The sequence below is a fragment of the Bufo bufo genome, chromosome 1 (genome assembly GCF_905171765.1).
Source record: "Bufo bufo chromosome 1, aBufBuf1.1, whole genome shotgun sequence".
NCBI classification, from domain to species: Eukaryota; Metazoa; Chordata; class Amphibia; order Anura; family Bufonidae; genus Bufo; species Bufo bufo.
The window spans coordinates 654,960,966-654,984,071 of NC_053389.1; the positions used below are offsets into that span (position 1 = coordinate 654,960,966).

Consider the following 23,106-nt stretch of genomic DNA (forward strand, 5'->3'; position numbering starts at 1 on the left):
TAGTCAATTGGGTGGCCGACAGTGGATCCAGCACGTTTCACATTATCTCCCACCCAGTCTTCTGCAGAAAGCGCACAGGTGACACCTGAAACCCATGCCCATCAGTCTGTCACATCACCCCCGTGCATATCAGGGAACCTGTCTGAGCCTCAAGTCATGCAGCAGTCTCTTATGCTGTTTGAAGACTCTGCTGGCAGGGTTTCCCAAGGGCTTCCACCTAGCCCTTCCCCAGGGGTGGAAGACATAGAATGTACTGACGCACAACCACTTATGTTTCCTGATGAGGACATGGGAATACCACCTCAGCACGTCTCTGATGATGACGAAACACAGGTGCCAACTGCTGCATCTTTCTGCAGTGTGCAGACCAAAAAGGAGGTCAGGGAGGAAGACTGGGTGGAAGACGATGCAGGGGACGATGAGGTCCTAGACCCCACATGGAATGAAGGTCGTGCCACTGACTTTCAGAGTTCGGAGAAAGAGGCAGTGGTGAGACCGAGCCAACAGCGTAGCAAAAGCGGGAGCAGGGTGCAAAAGCAGAGCAGCCGTCGCCAAAACAGTTCGCCTGCTACTGGCCACCGTCACCAGGGACCGAGCACACCAAAGGCAGCTTCTTCACACAATGTGCTGACGACAAGACCCGAGTGGTTTGCACGCTGTGCCATCTGAGCCTGAAGCGAGGCATTAACATTCTGAACCTTAGCACAACCTGCATGACCAGGCATCTACATGCGAGACACGGGCTGCAGTGGAGTAAGCACCTTCAAAAGCAAGAAAGGGCTCAGGCCCCTCTTGCTCCCTCTTCTGCTGCTGCCACGGCCTCTTCCTCTGCCTCTGGAGGAACGTTGGCACCTGTCGCCCAGCAAACAGAGGATGTGCCACCAACAACACCACCTCCGTCACCAAGCATCTCCACCATGTCACACGGAAGCGTTCAGCTCTCCATCTCACAAACCTTTGAGAGAAAGCGTAAATTCCCACCTAGCCACCCTCGATCCCTGGCCCTGAATGCCAGCATTTCTAAACTGCTGGCCTTTGAAATGCTGTCATTGAGGCTGGTGGAGATTGACAGCTTCAAACAGCTCATGTCGCTTGCTGTCCCACAGTACGTCGTTCCCAGCCGCCACTACTTCTCCAGGAGAGCCGTGCCCTCCCTGCACAACCAAGTATCGGATAAAATCAAGTGTGCCCTGCGCAACGCCATCTGTGGCAAGGTCCACCTAACCACAGATATGTGGACCAGTAAGCAGAGCCAGGGACGCTATATCTCCCTAACTGCACACTGGGTAAATGTAGTGGCGGCTGGGCCCCAGGCGGAGAGCTGTTTGGCGCACGTCCTTCCGCCGCCAAGGATCGCAGGGCATCATTCTTTGCCTCCTGTTGCCTCCTCTTCCTACTCGGCTTCCTCCTCCTCTTCTACCACCTCCTCATTCGGTCAGCGACAGACCTTCACCACCAACTTCAGCACAGCCAGGGGTAAACGTCAGCAGGCCGTTCTGAAACTAATGTGTTTGGGGGACAGGCCCCACACGAGTTGTGGCGGGGTATAGAACAACAGACCGACGAGTGGTTGCTGCCAGTGAGCCTCAAGCCCGGCCTGGTGGTGTGCGATAATGGGCGAAATCTCGTTGCAGCTCTGGGACTAGCCGGTTTGACGCACATCCCTTGCCTGGCGCATGTGCTGAATTTGGTGGTGCAGAAATTCATTCACAACTACTCCGACATGTCAGAGCTGCTGCATAAAGTGCGGGCCGTCTGTGCGCGCTTCCGGCGTTCTCATCCTGCCGCCGCTCAGCTGTCTGCTCTAGAGCGTAACTTCGACCTTCCCGCTCACCGCCTCATATGCGATGTTCCCAATAGGTGGAACTCCACCTTGCACATGCTGGAGAGACTGTGCGAGCAGCAGCAGGCCATAGTGGAGTTTCAGCTGCAGCACGCACGGGTGAGTCGCACTGCGGAACAGCACCACTTCACCACCAATGACTGGGCCTCCATGCGAGACCTGTGTGCCCTGTTTCGAGTACTCCACCAACATGGCCAGTGGCGATGACGCCATTATCAGCGTTACAATACCACTTCTATGTCTCCTTGAGAAAACACTTAGGGCGATGATGGAAGAGGATGTGGCCCAGGACGAGGAGGAGGAAGAGGGGTCATCACTAACACTTACAGGCCAGTCTTTTAGAAAGGTTTAGAAAGAGGATTTTTGCAACAGCAGAGGCCAGGTACAAATTTAGCCAGCCAGGGCCCACTACTGGAGGAGGAGGATGAGGATGGGGATGAAGCATGTTTACAGCGGGGTGGCATCCAATGCAGCTCGGGCCCATCACTGGTGCGTGGCTGGGGGGATACGGAGGACGCAGACGATACGCCTCCCACAGAGGACAGCTTGTCCTTACCTCTGGGTAGCCTGGCACACATGAGCGACTACATGCTGCAGTGCCTGTGCAACGACTGCAGAGTTGCCCACATTTTAACGTGTGCTGACTACTGGGTGGCCACCCTGCTAGATCCCTGTTACAAAGACAATGTGCCGTCCTTAATTCCCTCACTGGAGTGTGATCGGAAGATGCGCGACTACAGGCGCACGCTGGTAGATGTGCTTCCACTTGTCTCCCGGCGTCAGTTGGGAATGCTCTCAGGAGCGCAAGGCGAAGGCAGGGGAGGAGGAAGAGGTCGCCAACGCAGCTGTGTCAGTGCCAGCACCTCAGAAGGCAGGGTTAGAATGGCCGACATGTGGAAAAGCTTTGTCACCTGTGCCTGGGTGACAGGGGCCTAAATCTCTCAAAATCCTCTGTTCTATTGCTGGGTGACATGAACCCCCTTTTGCCGTGAATGAACCCCTATTGTGCCTGGGTGACAGGGGCCTAAGGCCTCTTTCACACTTGCGTTGTCCGGATCCGGCGTGTACTCCACTTGCCGGAATTACACGCCGGATCCGGAAAAACGCAAGTGTACTGAAAGCATTTGAAGACGGATCCGTCTTCAAAATGCGTTCAGTGTTACTATGGCAGTCAGGACGCTATTAAAGTCCTGGTTGCCATAGTAGGAGTGGGGAGCGGGGAGCGGGGGAGCGGTATACTTACAGTCCGTGCGGCTCCCGGGGCGCTCCAGAATGACGTCAGAGCGCCCCATGCACATGGATGACGTGCCATGCGATCACGTGATCCATGCGCTTGGGGCGCCCTGACGTCACTCTGGAGCGCCCCGGGAGCCGCACGGACGGTAAGTATACTGCTCCCCCGCTCCCCCCTACACTTTACCATGGCTGCCAGGACTTTAGCGTCCCGGCAGCCATGGTAACCATTCAGAAAAAGCTAAACGTCGGATGCGGCAATGCGCCGAAACAACGTTTAGCTTAAGGCCGGATCCGGATCAATACCTTTCAATGGGCATTAATTCCGGATCCGGCCTTGCGGCAAGTCTTCAGGATTTTTGGCCGGAGCAAAAAGCGCAGCATACTGCGGTATTTTCTCCGGCCAAAAAACGTTCCGTTCCGGAACTGAAGACATCCTGATGCATCCTGAACAGATTTCTCTCCATTCAGAATGCATTAGGATAAAACTGATCAGGATTCTTCCGGCATAGAGCCCCGACGACGCAGGTGTGAAAGAGCCCTTAATCTCTCAAAATCCTCTGTTCTATTGCTGGGTGACATGAACCCCCTTTTGCTGTGAATGAACCCCTGCTGTGCCTGGGTGACATGGGCCTAAATCTCTCAAAATCCTCTGTTCTATTGCTGGGTGACATGAACCCCCTTTTGCCGTGAATGAACCCCTATTGTGCCTGGGTGACAGGGGCCTAAATCTCTCAAAATCCTCTGTTCTATTTCTGGGTGCCATGAACCCCCTTTTGCCGTGAATGAACCCCTGCTGTGCCTGGGTGACAGGGGCCTAAATCTCTCAAAATCGTCTGTTCTATTGCTGGGTGACAAGAACCCACTTTTGCTGTGAATGAGCCCCTGCTGTGCCTGGGTGACATGGGCCTAAATCTCTCAAAATCCTCTGTTCTATTGCTGGGTGACATGAACCCCCTTTTGCCGTGAATGAACCCCTGCTGTGCCTGGGTGACAGGGGCCTAAATCTCTCAAAATCCTCTGTTCTATTGCTGGGTGATATTTCACCATTTCAGGAAAAAATTTATTTATTACCACAAAGTGCGAGGAAGTTCACCTTCGTTTTTATCAAATTTTTCCTGAAATTCGGATTGAAGTCCACTTCATTAACTTTGATTCGCTCAATGGTATGGGAAGCATTTATCATGCAGAAATACGCCTATATCAGGCATATTTCTGGTGCATATTGCAGCACAATCTGCGACTTTTCCCCTCTCACGCTAGGTCTAAAAAGATGAGCATGGTGTGGGAAGGGAAGCAGACGGGCCGGGAGGCCTGTCTCATTCATCAATTTTTATGCCTATTTTAGGTGTAGAAAATGGTCTAAATGTAAGCGAGCAAGGAAGCTGGCTTACATTTATACTGGCGCTTCAGTGGATCCTTTGCTAGCTATAGGGGTTATTAAGACCGGCTTCGAAAAATTACCCCTTATACTGTACATGATAACTGCTATTTAGTAAGATTATTTTTTTTACATAGCTCTATCCATAGAAGCTTAATGTTAACTTTGTATAGTTAAGATACTGTATATCTGTTATGATCTATGGCTGTGGATCCACTTGCGAACCACTCAGGAGTGGTAAGCTGCTGACCCGTAGGGATCAAGGACACCTGAGTGAGTACCAGAGGTATCAGGCTAATTCGTAGTCAAGAACAGGCTGAGGTCAAAGTCCAGGAAGGCAACTGTTAGTATACTGCCAGGTAGGTGGAATATAGCTCAGGTAAAGCAGACTAGCAGAACCTAGCAGGACCTATACTGATCAGGCAAAGAGTGAAAGAGACAAACAGGTATTTATAAGGGGCTGATTAACTAGTCAGTCAGCAACTGGACAGCAACACACAGAGCAAGGAGAGAAAGGGTGTAACCCCTGCAGTGCTGAACCTGAGATGAGATACATGGAACTAAGCTCCTGCTGATATATAGACACCAGACAGACACATAGTGAGTGGCGGACACAGGCTGCCAACGTAACAATATCTTATGTATCTTAAGCTTTACAATGTCATTTAAAATGCCTTTGTTTTACCAACTAATCATGCCACAAGCTGTGCACAAGACTAAGGGCAGCCTTTTGACACTGTATAGCTGTGGAGCTAGAATCGTCCATTGCCCATTGTATAAAACATTAGACAAATGTAATGTGACATTTTGACCATCTCTAGGCAGTTTATAGACATCAGGCAGGACAAGGTCACAGACACATACAGGCAAATTATACATGTGTGTATATTATACTGTAGATCAGGGTTTACAATGATTTTGTCCAAGGGCCACATCGTCAAGCTTAAGTCACCACATAAGATATGCACTTGAAAGTGCATAATTTCCTAATACATTTTCTATAAAATGTATATGAATATTCATGCATATGACTAAACATTGAATCTCAACAATGATATACCTGTGCCCCACACTGTCTTACAGATGCGGGAGACTTGAACTAGTTATTTACCTGAAACTTCTTTTTATATCTGTTGATCATTAGTGGCCCATGTGTAAGATTTTTGACACTATTGTAAGATCAGTGGGTTTTTTAATGCTGTGAGCCCCACCAATATCTAGAAAAGACTGGGAGACACTTTGTCTCCTTTTGACTGCTCAGTTTTCTGCAGTGATCAGATAGATAGTCCATTATAGTCAATGGCTGCCCATGTGACCACCCAGAGGAGACAGCGTTGCTTTCCTTTCACTACTGCCACGTTACGACATAGTAGCTATCAACTGGATTTACAGCAATCGATGATCATTACTTGGACACTAGCAGATTATCCTAGTAATATGTCACCTATTTATTGAACCCTTTTATTTATAAGAGTTATCACAGCACAACAAAGGTAAAAAGAAATGATGGGTAAATAACTAGCTTTCTATGCTGAAAAACCCCAGAAATGTTAGTGTTCACCCCATTGATATTTACCAACTACAGTTTTGATCTCATTCATTATCATCTCTTCAGTTTTTGGATGTTGAGCGATCAGGATTAGCATGAAATACAGGGAGACAGACATGGTGTCAGGAGCAGCAATCAGCATCTCCAAAATGCTCTGATTCACATTTTCAGCAGTAAGATCTCCATGGTTCTTAAAGGGGAGAAAATATTAAATGGAATCATTATTATTTTTTAGACCATTGCAGATTTTTTTAAAAAATAAATGCTTCCATTTATCCCTATACGGAGCTGTGCAGCAGTTTCCTACACAATGAGTGGCCAGGATTGTGACTGTACAGTGAAAGCTTGGAAGGGAAAGCAGAGACCTTCATTCTCAGGATCAGGTTGGACCTCTACCAATTATAATGTAATGGCATGTTCTAGCAAAAAAAAACATAACTTTATATGTTTAGGACAATCCCCCAAGAAGTTGTTTTCTAAAATCTAGGTGGATTTTGGAAAACTTTATTGTGCTATCGGGAAATAAAATACAGATGATGACGATAGAAGCCAATAATGGCTCAGCTCAGTGGATGTAGTGTTATGGGCTATGCCATAATTGGCTGTCATGGGCATGTGACATCTCAATGGACATTAAACTATTTTTTAAAGGGTCAACAGCAAATAGTATAGCAGGGGCTGTTTAACCCCTTTAACTTCTCATGGATCTTATTGGATCTCATGTGGATGCATCACACAGATCTGGATGCCATGTTTTTTTCCTGCTTCTAGAGGAGCATATTTTGCATTATGGAGGAAACTTACAGCAAAGCTGTAATGCAGAGCGAGTCTTCACTGTGGACTTGAAGTGCACTCCGTGCATATGGAATTGCTGTGTACATGAGATGGTGTTTTAGATTAAATCAGATGCTTTTTAGCATTCAGTTCTTAGATTTGTAAGAAGGCACCATCTGCTATTCTCCACACACTTTCTTATGCATATATTTATTTGGATCAACTCTTACTACACACCTGTGCAAAAATAAGGTCTGTTGCAAAATTAATATTCTCATCCAGCTTGTCTGAAGTGGAAAGTTCCCGTCGCTTTTGCTCAATGAGAATTTCAACAGCCTCTTTCAAATCATTGCTATAGTACAAAGAGAGGATGGTTACTTCCAGAATCAGCAAAATCTTTTTTTGATTTATAAACAATTACATTCACAGTAGGGAGAGTGTTGTTTAGACGGTGGAAACTCACGCTGATTTCTCATACTTCTTGTAGAGCCAGGAGATTTTAAAGAATATGTCTGGTTTCAGCAGAAGAGCCTCCCATGCGTCAAAGTATTTCTGAATCTTTACAACAATGTCATTCTCTGGAACAACAATGAGAACATGACACATCACTTCAAGCAAACAAACCTTGTATTCTGCGACTAAGGGCTCTTTCACACTTGCGTTGTTCTGTTCCGGCATAGATTTCCGTCGTCGGGGCTCTATGCCGGAAGAATCCTGATCAGGATTATCCCCATGCATTCTGAATGGAGAGAAATCCGTTCAGGATGCATCAGGATGCCTTCAGTTCCGGAACGGAACGTTTTTTGGCCGGAGAAAATACCGCAGCATGCTGCGCTTTTTGCTCCGGCCAAAAATCCTGAACACTTGCCGCAAGGCCGGATCCGGAATTAATGCCCATTGAAAGGCATTAATCCGGATCCGGCCTTAAGCTAAACGTCGTTTCGGCGAATGGTTACCATGGCTGCCAGGACGCTAAAGTCCTGTTTGCCATGGTAAAGTGTAGTGGGGAGCGGGGGAGCAGTATACTTACCGTCCGTTCGGCTCCCGGGGCGCTTCAGAGTGACGTCATCCATGCGCATGGGGCGCTCTGACGTCATTCTGGAGCGCCCCGGGAGCCTCACGGACTGTAAGTATACTGCTCCCCCGCTCCCCACTACTACTATGGCAGCCAGGACTTTAATAGCGTCCTGGGTGCCATAGTAACACTGAACGCATTTTGAAGACGGATCCGTCTTCAAATGCTTTCAGTTCACTTGCGTTGTTACGGATCCGGCGGGCACCTCCGGCAAATGGAGTGCACGACGGATCCGGACAACGCAAGTGTGAAAGAGGCCTTACATTACCAAGATCTCCATAAAATCAAGAGCAATTCATGTATTAAAAGGGAATATGTCACCAAAATACTGGGGCACATTTACTAATCCTATCTACTATTTAGAAAATATAAACTTTGAGTAGACCTCTTAAAAATTTGCCAGAATTACACCGGTGGCTGATGCTGGATGATAACTTTGGTGCATCTTTAGATTGTCTAGTCTGTTTATGCCACATACTAGCTGTCTTACTTTGCAATTTTGGTTTGCAGTGTTGTGACTTAGGGCACATTCACAGATGTGCCGCCCGTCCAGTGCATTTTTTTTATATTTTTTTTTTATAGTTATGGATTTTATCACAAGACACGGAGGCTCCTATTGCTTTAACTCTCTTTACTGTTACCATAGCAGCAAAGAATGAACATGTCAATCACAAAAGAAAACCATAGTAACCAACTCCTCCCCACCATCCCAGCATATAATGGCTCCACACTCTGGGAGCATCCTCTTTCTTTGCTGCTGCCATGGCAGATAAGTACCTTCAATGTATAGAGTGTTTAACATGTGATTTTATGCGCTTTAGGAGCATTGGCTTGCTGCTTTTTTGCTCCCCCTCAGGTTTTACTTCCTGATACTGTGTCTTTATAGGTTTTCCCGTTTTTTCCTTCGATTCTAGCTACAGTCTTAGGATCGGTATCTTCCCCCCCTCCCTTTTCCTCTACCTATCTGGCTAGCTTTGCCCACATCGGCGCCTCCATCTATTCGATTTCTTTTCATTACCGTTCACTCCGGTTTCTACATTCTGTTTCCTCCATTCACTTGTGCCTGTCCTTTCCCGGCCGCGATCTCGCGATTCACGAGACTTCGGCCGCCGTCTTAGCTCACCCTGCTCGCTTTCTCCTGCGATATCGCGGGATTTTCTGACTTCCTCTTGCGGCTCCTTGCTGAGATCTCGCGGGATCTCGGCGCCTTACATCGGAATTCACGCCCACACCGCGCTTCTTACTGGGGGTTCCTGCGCCGTTTTCCCTCGGTGAGTGAGTACCCCTGCACCCTATATCACTCGCTTTTTTCTTTCTCTCAGGCCCTCATTAGTATATTTTCTTTCTTTCTAGGTCACCTGTGCATTCTTTGGTGGTCTGGGGTGAATTACTCCTACCATCCCACAAATATGTCTCACCGTAGTGTCTCTTCTACCCCTAGGCAGGGTGATCCCACTACCCCCACTGACCATTCTACTGCAATCAGCCGCATTAATGATTCCTCACATGAGGTGCAGAATGCTGCGCTGCAGCAATCCATTTCGGATGCGATCATGGCTGCTATGGGCTCCATGTCCTCAGCACTTTCGCAATCTATCTCACAGGCCCTGTGTTCTCAGCCCGCCAGGCCCATCCAGAACCCATATACGGACCTTAACAGGCCATCAGCCTCCAGAACCTCTTTGACCGATGGGAATCCATCACATGACCACGCGGTTGTCCCGCGAAAAAGAGCCTGCACGCGACAGGCAGAACGGTCTCGCGCATGGAAAACGGCCAGGACTTTGCCTGAGCCATTATCAGATTCTGATAAGGAATCGATTGAGGAGGCACAGAACAAGTCACACTATGACTCAGTTGAGGAGCTTGAGGATGTAACGGTTGATCCTCTAGATTTATTGCCCGATCCCATACCTACAACAGCTGCGGATGCTGTGATAGAGAATCAGTCTATGCGAGACGACCTTCTGATTGATCCCCTGGGCAATCCTCTATTTAATCCCGATGAGCTCCATCACCCCCGCTCTGCGGAATGGCTCCCCGCCACTCATGTGGCACAATATCTAGAATCTAAGATCTGCACTCCTTTAAGTAAGGAATCCCGCAACAAGTTGCGAGCGGAATGCCCTCTCCCTCTAATTCCCAATAAGGTTTGTGAGACACCTACGGTGGACCCGAAGATGGTTCAGTTCCTGACCAAAACTAGGTTCAACCCTAAGAAAGGGCTGCATTCGGCTCTACGGGCCTTTCAGGATAAGCTCCTGGACATCACGGGCCCCCTTGCCAGGATCTTCGACATGGCAGAATCCGCCAAGGCGGAGGGCAGATCTGTAGACCCCATTGAATTGGGGGGATGGATCCAGAGGGCCATTTCCATTACTGGCAATGTTAATACCTCCTTGGCCATAGAAAGGCGGAAAGCCATTCTGATGGAGGTGGAGCCAAAACTCTCCAACCTTGCCTTATCTGAAGCGGGCAAGAATGCCCAGGGTCTTCTATTCGGAGACTCCTTTATAAAGGAGTTTGGCAGATACGTCGGGGCTTTCACGGCTCTGGACAAAGCTTAAATTTCAATGAAAAGAGTGTTTAACACCCGTTTCTCCAATAGGGCCGGCAGCTCTAGGGGCCTTCTGTCCGTCCGGTCTGACTTCCATCCCCGTGGCACGGGGAGAGGCTCCTTCAATTACAGATCCTCGCTTCAGGACCCCAGGCAACAGCCCTCCTTCTTCCCCTCCCGGGGCGCTCCAGGACTTTCCAGAGGTTACCGTGGAGCTCCCTCCTATCGACTACCAGTTGGTAAGTGCCCACCCCGTTCTTCCGTTGTATTCTTCAGCAGGTTGTGTCGGGGGCAGACTCCGTCTTTTTCAATGCCTGGTCCAAGATCACCTCAGACCAGTGGGTGCTGGACACCGTCAGGGGCTTCACAATAGACTTGGTAGCCTCCCCAGACCTTCTACCCGTTCCCCACCCCATTCACTTAACCGGCTCGCTTCGGCAGCACTTACACAAGGAACTGAAGGACTTAGTCCACAAACAGGCGATAGAGCGTACCACGCCTCACACCGCGGGTGTGATCAGCAACATGTTTCTGGTTCAGAAAAAAGGTGGTCAGATGCGCCCAGTTATCAATCTGAAATCCCTCAACTCACTGGTACAATATCGCCATTTCAAGATGGAAGGCATCCATCTTTTGAGAGACATGCTCCTTCCGGGCGACTGGATGGTCAAACTAGACCTCAAGGATGCGTATCTCACGGTCCCGGTGGCTCCTGCCTCCAGGGATCTGCTTCGTTTTCTTTGGGGAGACCAGATATGGCGTTTCACTTGCCTACCTTTTGGCCTCTCGTCCGCCCCTTGGTGTTTCACCAAGGTGATGAAACCTGTGGTGTCTTGGCTCCGCAGAAGAGAGGTACGCATGATAATTTATCTCGACGATATTCTTATCATGGCGCAAAGTCCGTCCCTTCTCCACAAACACCTTACCATGGCCACCAGTCTCCTCTCAGGGTTAGGTTTTATCATAAACCAGGAGAAATCTTGCCTCACACCATCAACGTCGATGGAATTCCTGGGTTTCAGAATAGACTCCTCTTCCCTGACCCTTCATCTTCCTCTGTCCAAGGTCCGATCGATTCGCAAAGAATTGCGACATGCAGTACTTCGGCCACAGTTGTCACTACGACACTTGGCACGCCTAATAGGTCTTCTGGCGTTGTCTATCCAGGCCATATTCCCATCCCCCTTACACTACCGGGCCCTCCAGAGACTCAAAATTGCCCATCTCCGGACTGGGGCCACGTACTCGGACATGATCACTCTGGACTCAGAGACGAGGGACGAGCTACGGTGGTGGATCCAGATCCTGTCGGTCTGGAATGGCAAGGCCTTGTTCGGTCCACTACCAGACTTGATCATAGAATCGGACGCCAGCTTGCGCGGATGGGGAGCGCACTGCAATGGGATATCCACCGGAGGCCCCTGGTCCTCCGAGGAGTCTCGCCTCCATATCAATGGCCTGGAGTTACTGGCAGGGTCTTTGGCGATTCGCAGTTTCGCCAATGGCACGGTAACGACTTGTATCAGACTGCAGATGGACAACATTTCCGCGGTCCGATACGTCAACGGGATGGGCGGAACAAGACTTTTGGGAGTTTTGTCTCACCAAGGGTATTGTGGTGATAGCGGAGCATCTTCCCGGCCTCCACAATGTGTTGGCAGACTGGAATTCACGTTACTTCTCAGATTCCAGCGATTGGAAGTTAGACGAGGAGGTATTCCTAGCTTTATCATCCCGCTGGGGTCCTCCTTCGGTGGATTTATTTGCGAACCGTTTGAACGCCCAGATACCCAGATTCTTCAGCTGGCATCCAGATCCTCTAGCAGAGGCGGTGTACGCGTTCCTACAGCAGTGGGGGGGAACGTTGATGTACGCTTTTCCTCCATTTGCTTTGATTCCCCGGGTTCTCCTTCAAGTTCAGCGCCAAGCGGCGGAGCTGGTCCTGGTCTTACCTCTATGGCGGTCACAGCCTTGCTTCCCTCTAGTCCTGGATCTGTTGGTGGAACTCCCACTCCTCCTTCCGGATCTTCCGTTTCTTCTACGGGACCCGACAGGGGAGTCCCACCCCCTTATTCGAGCGGGTTCACTTCGCCTTCTCGCTTGCAGGATCTTGGGTGTTCCGGCTCGTTGTCTGGAGTTTCGAACACAACTGTTTTCCTATTGGAAAACGCATGGGCTCCCGGAACCAGACGGGCTTATCGAGCCGCCTGGGATGCTTGGGCTCATTGGTGCGGAGAGCGCAATCTGGATCCCCTTCGAGCCCCTGTAATTTCGGTCTTGTCATTTTTGTCTTCCTTGTATGATTCAGGTAAGGCCTATCGTACAATTAACCTTTACAGGTCAGCGATATCATCTAGGCACGAGGGTTTTGAGGGTCGTCCGGCGGGTCAACATCCTTTGGTGTGCCGCTTGTTAAAAGGATCTCGTCTGTCTCGACCTCCCAGACCTCGTTTCTCTGCGACTTGGGATGTGGGGTTGGTTTTAAATTTTCTATCTTCTTGGTCCTCTAATGACCAGCTGTCCCTACGCCAGTTATCGGCGAAGTTGGTTACGTTATTATGCCTCATCTCTTGTAAGAGGGTTTCCGACGTCCGGGCCCTGGACTACGATGCGCGGTCTTTTACTCCAGATGGTGTTCTTTTTAACATTTCCAGACGAACGAAGACGGGTATCCGCTCAGTTTCTTATCCTTCTTTCTGGCAGTCCCCGCAGCTTTGTACGGTTGCATGTTTACAGGAGTATGAAATTCGTACTGCTTCCCTGCGTACCCCGACATTCCCTAATTTGTTTATCTCCTTTAGGAGACCCTATGCTCCCGTCTCCAGTGTGACCCTATCTCGCTGGGTTAAGGAGATTATGAGCCAGGCAGGTATTGACACCAATATTTTTACGGCTCATTCTGTCCGCAGTGCTTCCGCTACTTCCATGTCGGTCTCAGGGGCCCGTTTGGAGGATGTTATGCGTTTAGCGGATTGGTCCAGGGTCTCCACTTTTCGTGAATTTTATTTTCGTCCTGCGACGCATGCTTTTAATTCTGTCGTTTCTCAGCTTTAAACTTGCAATAGGAGCCTCCGTGTCTTGTGATAAAATTTCATGATTTTCCTATTCCATGACGTAAAGTCATGATTTTATTAAAGACACGGAGGCGAGTATTGCCCGCCCTTCCCACCCTTACTTGGGTTGTCGTAATGTGGATTTATTATTCTATTTCTCTTTGTTTATGCCTTTGTTTCTGTACTATTTATTTCTGATTTGGAATTTATGTATTTATTATTCGTTCCATTGCTTTGTGATTCTATCTCGGATTTGTTTTTCATCCTACAGGCTGAGATGTCGTTTTCTCTGCAGTTCCGGTTCAGAGTACGTGTTGGTTTCATTACACCATCAAAGGCCGTTTCTCCTTCTGTTGAAGAGTTTGGTTCTAGTGTTCAAGAATGTCGGTTTCGGTCCAGGATGTCCAGTTTCCGGAGAGTTCTACAGTTGGAGTAGCTGTTCAAAGAAAGAGGATGATCCCAGAGTGTGGAGCCATTATATGCTGGGATGGTGGGGAGGAGTTGGTTACTATGGTTTTCTTTTGTGATTGACATGTTCATTCTTTGCTGCTATGGTAACAGTAAAGAGAGTTAAAGCAATACTCGCCTCAGTGTCTTTAATAAAATCATGACTTTACATCATGGAATAGGAAAATCATGAAATTATCGCCCGCAAATGAAATATTTCCTGGTGAATTTATGAAATTTTTATCTAAAAATTCTAAGATTATAAGGTATCAAAAAAGACAAAAACAGGACGCCGCTAGTTCAGTCTGCGGGCATTACTGCATCTATATCTTACGTTGTATCGCTAAAGAAATGTCTTTTAAAAATTTAATAAAAATATTTACGAGTGATTTTAGAAAAAATGACCGTGTTGTACGCTCCTTTGTAACAAAGCGCATGAAAAAATTATGTATACGTTGCTGTAATTACGCACAAACTTGTCTACCCTACTGAGTTATTGAAAAATGTAACGTGATGCGTTGTAAATAAAGACATATTTTTAAATCACGCACACCTTAGATTTTTATTAAACATAATTTCGTAACAAAGCAAATTTCCTAACGAGACTAAATGTTTTCGCTGCTCTTAAATAACGTATTAGGACATTAGGATAGAACCTTAATATCATTTTATTTTTAAAGATAATAGGATGTGTCCGGGCATGTTTTGACAACTGCTTGCTATTGTCACAGCTGCTCGTACATTAGGCTGACCATGTCTCGTAACACATGTATAAATATTGTGGACTTCTAAATTTAATAGGTGTTTGTACAAATTGATGGACAGATGGCGTATTAGAAGATAGATACGTGTTATCGGCACCCGGGAAAGTTGGGTGCCGCAATTAGCTATTGTTAATATTTATAAATGCTACATATCTGTGTTGAATATCTGTGATAGATGCGGCTATGAAATAGGACAAAATAGGAAGACAGAATCGGCACCCGGGAAAGTTGGGTGCCGCGGCTGACGCAGTTTCTGTTGTTTCTGCCGCAGCTGTTGTGGTTGTGACGGGACAAAAGACAAATCTGTATGAAGACGCTAAGGACGAATATTGCTTCAACTTGTTATCGGCATCCAGGACAGCTGGGTGCCGCAATTAGCTATTGTTAACATTTATAAATGCTACATATCTGTGTTAGATGCGGTAATCAAATATTTTGCTTAAATCACGCACGCCTTCGGTTTTATTAAACACGATAGTATATAAATAAAGCAAATTTCAAATTTCAAACATCTCAGTTCCTGCAGGATCTTACAAAGGGACTGCAACAGTTCCCTTTAAGGACCTATTTATAATGGCTTAGTAAGAGGTTAATACAAGCTTAATATCATTTTATTTTTAAAGATATTAAAAATTCAATTACTGACGCGTTATCAGATCTAGCAAAATATAGGGGGCGTTTAATGGGCGGTATGACATCATCAAAGGTCATTTAGCTTTAGGAAGCCGGCATCCGAGAAAGTTCAGTGCTGCAATTAGCTTTTGTCAATATTTATAATGGTTTAGTAAGAGGTTTATACAAGCTTAATATCATTTTATTTTAAAGATATTATTAAAACTTGTTTAAAAATGTGGTAGCAATGTGATATTTGGAATATAGTACACTGAGCCAAAGCAGGCTGTGATTCTAGTTCTGATAAAGATGGCATATCAGCATCTGGGCACAAGGTCAGTATCGGCGTCATGTTATTCTTGTCTCCTTCTTTTACCGTATTCCAGAAACATAAATTTGACTGACACAAAACGTCTCTGACTTGCATGAGTGTAGCATAATTGGGCATCAGCTTCTGAAGCATATTCAATGTACACCAACGGGTTATTGTGTGTTTAGTGATCGAGTTGTGTGTTATAAGCATTTTGTTTACTCTCGCCAGATCAAGGAAAAGTAGAGATCTGAAAGGGAGGTTCGACATTGCCTCTTCCACTCTAATGTCTAGTTGACCTGGAGATGAACGCAGCCAATCTAAACTTCTAGTTCAGAGGATTGCTTTATGATAAGTGTGAATGTCCGGTATTCCCATACCCCCTCTCGTGGGGTGACGGATTATGTATGCCGAGGGCATTCTCGCTTTCTTCCCTCCCCATAAAAACCTGAGAAAAATCTTCTGAACTTTTTTAAAGAAAGTTAGAGGGATGGGGATCGGTAAAGCCTGCAGATAATATAGCACTTTTGGAAGGAGTATTGTTTTTATAAGGGATTTACGGCCAAACCAGGAGACAAAGGGAATGTCCCAGCTGCTTATCAATTCTTCTAGTTGTTGAGGGATAGATGAGAAGTTCTCACTAAATGGCCTCATGCACACGGCCGTTTTTTTTTGTGGTCCGCAAAACGGATTTCCATTGTTCCGTGATCTGTGACCGTTTTTTCTTCCGTGGGTCTTTCTTGATTTTTGGAGGATCCACGGACATGAAAAGTGAAAAATAAAAACGAAGTCAAGTTTGCATTGAAAATGATAGGAAAAACGGACACGGATCACGGACACGGATCACGGACGCGGATGACTATCTTGTGTGCATCCGTGATTTTTCACGGACCCATTGACTTGAATGGGTCCGTGAACCGTTGTCCGTGAAAAAAATAGGACAGGTCATATTTTTTTCACGGACTGGAAAAACGGATCACGGACGCGGAAGCCAAACGGTGCATTTTCCGATTTTTCCACGGACCCATTGAAAGTGAATGGGTCTGCGAAAAAAAACGGGAAACGGAACAACGGCCGCGGATGCACACAATGGTCGTGTGCATGAGGCCAATAACTGATTGAACTCAGGGGTTAAATCTATTGCTAAAAATGTTATCGCCTTTGACGTCCATTGGAAAGACGTGGTGTTTTGTAAAATAGCTTGTTCATGTCCCGGCAGGGATACATTTAGAACTGTAGACTTCGAAAAGTTAACCGAAAAGTTAGAAATCTCGTGGAATTGTCCTATAACAGACATGATCGCTGGGAAAGCCTCTTTTGGGTTTGTGACTATTAGTAGGACGTTGTCTGCAAATGCAGCTGTTGAGTGGACTGTCTTCCCCACGGTCATCCCAGATATCTCTGACTTTTGTCGGAATGCCTGTAGCAAGGTTTCTATCGTCAATATGAACAATAGAGGAGATAATGGATATCTCTGCCGAGTGCCATTTGTTATATTGAAGGTAGGGGAGAGAGTGCCATTCACCAGGACCCTTGCTGTTGGATGTTGATACATTGCCATTACTCCATCAATAAATGATTGAGGAATGCCAAATTTAGCTAGGGTTTGAGACATGAATTGCCAATCTACTCTGTCAAACGCTTTTTCTGCGTCCATACTGAGCAAAATCAGAGGTGTAGATGTACCTTTTGCCAATTGCATAAGATTGAAAGACAGAAACATGCAATGCGACCATTAACTGCAATATAGAGTACAAAATTGCATAATAATAACAAGTGCTACACTATAAGTGCGAGATACTTGGCAAATCGTTTTGTACAAAATTATTTGAGCCCATCTGCCGAGCGTCAAGGCGATCTCTGTTAGACGGGTTCCTACGCTAAATTCTACCTGTTAGGTGCCATGACGGCTACCATACACTTCAGGGAGTGAGGTTCCACATACCTACGATAATTTTACCTGTTAGGTGCCATGACGGCTACCATACACTTCAGGGAGTGTAGGTTACACAGCAGGCCCACTCCACGACATCACCGGCGCCAAATGGCTACCAAGGACTGCAGTGAGAGTCCACAAACTATCCCACTCCTGGTGCCATGGCTTCAGTGAGTGAAGGGGAGCAGGCCTGACTATGTACTAACACTAATTAAAATCAGCCTATAGGGCAGACAGGGTGGTTAGGAGTGCATGACTGAGGAGGCAGCCACACCTCCAGTACAAACTGCAAAGAAAAACCAAAAAAGGGGGTCAGTCAGCACATGCCAAACCGCAGAAGCACATTGCTAAGACAGGGAACAACATTGAAAGACAGAAACATGCAATGCGACAATTAACTGCAATATAGAGTACAAAATTGCATAATAATAACAAGTGCTACACTATAAGTGCGAGATACTTGGCAAATCGTTTTGTACAAAATTATTTGAGCCCGTCTGCCGAGCGTCAAGGCGATCTCTGTTAGACGGGTTCCTACGCTAAATTCTACCTGTTAGGTGCCATGACGGCTACCATACACTTCAGGGAGTGAGGTTCCACATACCTACGATAATTTTACCTGTTAGGTGCCATGACGGCTACCATACACTTCAGGGAGTGTAGGTTACACAGCAGGCCCACTCCACGACATCACCGGCGCCAAATGGCTACCAAGGACTGCAGTGAGAGTCCACAAACTATCCCACTCCTGGTGCCATGGCTTCAGTGAGTGAAGGGGAGCAGGCCTGACTATGTACTAACACTAATTAAAATCAGCCTATAGGGCAGACAGGGTGGTTAGGAGTGCATGACTGAGGAGGCAGCCACACCTCCAGTACAAACTGCAAAGAAAAACCAAAAAAGGGGGTCAGTCAGCACATGCCAAACCGCAGAAGCACATTGCTAAGGCAGGGAACAACACTGAAAGACAGAAACATGCAATGCGACAATTAACTGCAATATAGAGTACAAAATTGCATAATAATGACAAGTGCTACACTATAAGTGCGAGATACTTGGCAAATCGTTTTGTACAAAATTATTTGAGCCCGTCTGCCGAGCGTCAAGGCGATCTCTGTTAGATGGGTTCCTACGCTAAATTCTACCTGTTAGGTGCCATGACGGCTACCATACACTTCAGGGAGTGAGGTTCCACATACCTACGATAATTTTACCTGTTAGGTGCCATGACGGCTACCATACACTTCAGGGAGTGTAGGTTACACAGCAGGCCCACTCCACGACATCACCGGCGCCAAATGGCTACCAAGGACTGCAGTGAGAGTCCACAAACTATCCCACTCCTGGTGCCATGGCTTCAGTGAGTGAAGGGGAGCAGGCCTGACTATGTACTAACACTAATTAAAATCAGCCTATAGGGCAGACACGGTGGTGAGGAGTGCATGACTGAGGAGGCAACCACACCTCCAGTACAAACTGCAAAGAAAAACCAAAAAAGGGGGTCAGTCAGCACATGCCAAACCGCAGAAGCACATTGCTAAGGCAATTGCATAAGATGTATCACTCTAATAATGTTATATTTCCCTTCTCTACACGGTACGAAACCTACTTGTTCGGGGGAGATTAGATCTGGTAAGTATTTTTTCTGTCTGTTTGCTAACATTTTTGCGTAAAGCTTGAGGTCATTATTTAACAGTGATATAGGTCTATAGTTTGCGCAGAGTGAGTGGTCTTTTTTTGGTTTGGGGATGATGGAGATCTGTGCTTGCAACATGTCTCTAGTGAAGGCCCCTCTCTCCCTCGCCTCATTACACGTTTTTAAAAAGATTGGGAATAGAATCTCTTTGAAGGTAGAATAATACGAGACTGGGAATCCATCGGGACCAGGACTTTTATGTAATGGTGATTCTTTTAACGCAGTTTGTAGTTCCTTTAATGAAAAAGGGGTGCTTAGAGATAATGCTTGTTCTTTACTTAAAACTGGTAAATTGAGATCATCTAGCCAACGTTTGGTGGCTTGTTTTAAATAATCTCTTCTAGTTGGAGAAAGGGTCCCTCTTTGGTTATATAATTGACTATAGAAGTCGCAGAATTGCTGAGCAATCAAGTTGGTTTTGCATACTATTTTAGATTCTGGCGTCTTAATATTGGATATATAAGAGGATATTTTCCTTTTTTTTTTATCTGGGACAAGAGTACTTTAGTGGCTTTATTACCATGAGCATAGAATTTATATCTTGTGGAGAGGAACAATTTTGCTGTATTGGCGTTCAGCAAATTTTTCATTTCCGAGCGGGAAGTCTCTAACTGTGCTAACACACTTTCTTGTTGAGACTGCCTATGGTGTTTCTCGAATTGCTAAATTTTTTTTGTTTAATTCCTCAATTCTCTTTTGTTTTTGCTTTTTTGTATAGGCACCTTGAACTATCAAATGTCCCCTCATAACCGGCTTATGAGCTTCCCATAAAGTCATGAACGTTAAGTCGCCCACGCTATTCAATTGGAAGTACTCTTGTAAGAGCTAGGATAACTTCGGGATATTGGAACTTTTAAGCAATGTCTCATTGAGTCACCATCGGAATTCTGTCTTCGGCATATTGGGTATCACCCAAGACAGGAACACCGGGGCATGGTCAGATAATAGAATAGCACCAATGTTCGAGGAGATACAGAATTGGATAGATTGCACTTTAAGAAATATATAATCTAATCCCTGGTAGGTTTTGTGGGCCGCTGAGTAGAAAGAGTAGTCTTTGTCATTTGGGTGCATAGTTCGCCAAACATTTACAAAGCCCGCCTGTGTTAGTGTAGTATTAATTTTCTGAAGGGCGGTATTGGATAGGGCAGAAGACCCTGTGGAAGAGTCTAGTCTAGGTATTAATGTAAGGTTTAAATCTCCGTTCAGAACGACAATGCCTTCTTCAAAATTATTCAGAGCTGTTAAAGCTGTAGTAAGCCATGGAACCTGAGACACATTTGGGGCATAAACATTACCAAAGGTGTACATTTGTGGGCCTATTGTTTCCTTAACATAAATATATCTACCGTCTATGTCAGTCAACGTGGAGATATGGACGAATGGCGTATTTTTATGGAACGCTATGCTCACTCCTTTGGATGCTGCTCTTGGCGAGGTGCTTTGAAACCACTGATTATATAGCATATGTGATAGTCTAGTAAACATAATTTGCTCGGAAATGTGTTTCCTGCAGACATGCTACTTGGACTTTATTTTTATGTAAAAAGTGACATATTTGGCTCCTTTTTTGAGGAGCATTAAGTCCCTTCACATTGTACGAGCAAATTTGTAGACTAGCCATATTTAGTATAGATAGGACAATCTTCCCTAGTTCTAGCTACGGCTCTTAAAGTGTATATGATGGAGAGGATAAGGGGTAGGAAAAACAAGGGAAAAGGGGGAGGGGAACAAATGATCCAATACAACAGATCTAAACATATAATCACAACAGTTATTGAAATTACTGATAACATACTTAATGGAAAGTATTAAGAGTAATTAACTCGTTAACCCGGGGAGGGGAGCTATTCTGAGGGACCGGGTACCCTCCCGAGCCAGCTATAATGGGTTATCAACAGACTAAGCATGTAACTCACAAAATGCAATAACATATAACTTTCACTAGATGTCGCCACACGGCATGGGAGTATTTCTGTAAGGTAAACCTAGTGAGTTTAGAGAATTTAACCATTCATGGTAGAGATGAAAACTAGTGGAGAACAGCAAACAATGTTAACTTGCTGAATGGATGGACAAGTATAAAAGGAAACCTGCCAGTTCACATAATATTATCAAGGCACGTAATACTTGACCCCTCTTGCGTCCTTCAGTGGTCTGGCACTCCTGCTGCACTCATCTCGGATCTGGTCAGAGTTTTAGTTTGATGCCGCTTGTTTTTGTAGCGCTTAGGAGAGTTCACTTGCCACGTATCATACGTTGGTAGAGATGGTAGTTATGAGATATTCTGAGTGGGGCACCAGTCCGGAATATCCAGCTTAGGTGTTCCAAGAACGTCGCATACTCTAGGCAAGTCTGCCTGGGATCCGACTACTTGCTTTCTATTGGTCGTGTTGATTAGAAGCCCAAAGGGATGTTGCCACTAGCCACCTATATGTTATCTTCTTTTGATTCAGGACTTCTAATAGAGGTTTCAGTTGTCGCCGCTTTCCTAGCGTCATTGGAGATAAGTCCTGGTATAAGGCCACAGGAGCTCCCTCCATCTCTGCCGACCGATTCGCTCGCGCTGCGATTATAAGTTGCTCTTTGACTTGAAAGTGCACAAGGCGACAGTTGACATCCCTAGGGGGATCTTGCGGTTTAGGCAGTGGCCGAAGCGCTCTATGTACCCTGTCCATCTCAAACTTGTCAGCCGGCAGATCAGGTAAAAGACACATGAAAAATCTCTGTACCTCTTGCGCCAGTAATTCTGTGGTGATGGACTCTGGGATCCCTTTCATGCAAATGTTATTGCGCCGTCCTCTGTTATCCTGGTCTTCCACCAGTGAGTAGAGATAGTTTACGTGCGCTTGAGTATTATCCAGGTTGCCTGCTACTCGACCATGAAAATCCAGTGAGGCTTGCTGTGATGTTTCCAAGTCGTCCATCCGGACATTTAGCTGATGCATATCCTTCTTTATGTCTGCTAGATCGCTGCGGATGGGTTCCAGCGCTTCTGCTAGCAAGGATTTCATAAAGCTTCTGGATAGAGGTAAGTCCTCCTGGGCTGTGAAGTCTTCCCTTTCACTATCCTCCTCTGATTCTCCATCAGTTCCCGCCGGGATAAAAGCCTGGCGTGTGGCGGCCATCTTGGGATCACAACGGACCCCGGATTTTTTTATAAATTTGTCTAGATCCCCTTGGTTTAGGGCTTGCTTCAACTTCCCTGGGGTCTCCTTAGGATTTTCTCTTATGGTCTTTCCCATTTTTGAGTGAAAAAGGTGCTGTTTATAGCTCGGTTGAACCCGGATTGCAGCAGAGCTCTCTAAAATGCCTGCATCCGACCCTGCTGCTAGGCTCCGCCCCTAAAGATATTAAAACTTAATTAAATTACTGACATAATATCAGATCTAACAGATCTAGAAAAACACGGACACCGGCAATGTGTATTCCGCATTTTGTGGACCGCACATCGCCGGCACTAATAGAATATGCCTATTCTTGTCCGCAATTGCGGACAAGAATAGGACATGTTCTATTTTTTTCGAGAACAGAAATGCGGACCCGGAAGTGCGGCCCCATAGAAATGAATGGGTCCGCAATTCCGTTCCCTAAAATGCGGAACGAAATTGCGGACGTGTGAATGGGGCCTAAGGGGCGTTAAATGGGTGGTATTTAGGCGTGGTTTTGGGGTCTGTCATGGGCGGGGCTTTGGGAGGGACTGGGAGGGGTTGTGAACGGAGTGGGTGGGGTTATGGGTGGGAAAGGGGCGTGTCAACCTGTCACTTTTAGTTTGACGAACCATGTATGGACGGAGTGGGTGGGGTTTGACGAGAACAGTCTCCCTATACTACTACTGACTGTAAAAATTCAGCTTGTGAAAAATTCCCCATTGTG

The 23,106-nt window shown here is 46.3% G+C and overlaps 1 protein-coding gene across 1 annotated transcript in view; it reads right to left on the bottom strand.

The window, feature by feature from the left end:
- LOC120985818 (aromatase-like) overlaps nt 1-23,106 on the bottom strand; it is a 152,119-nt gene that overhangs the window by 34,988 nt on the left and 94,025 nt on the right. Inside the window, 3 exon segments of the mRNA XM_040413988.1 lie at nt 6,034-6,196; nt 7,018-7,132; nt 7,244-7,358. Of these exon segments, the coding sequence (XP_040269922.1) occupies nt 6,034-6,196; nt 7,018-7,132; nt 7,244-7,358 (393 nt within the window).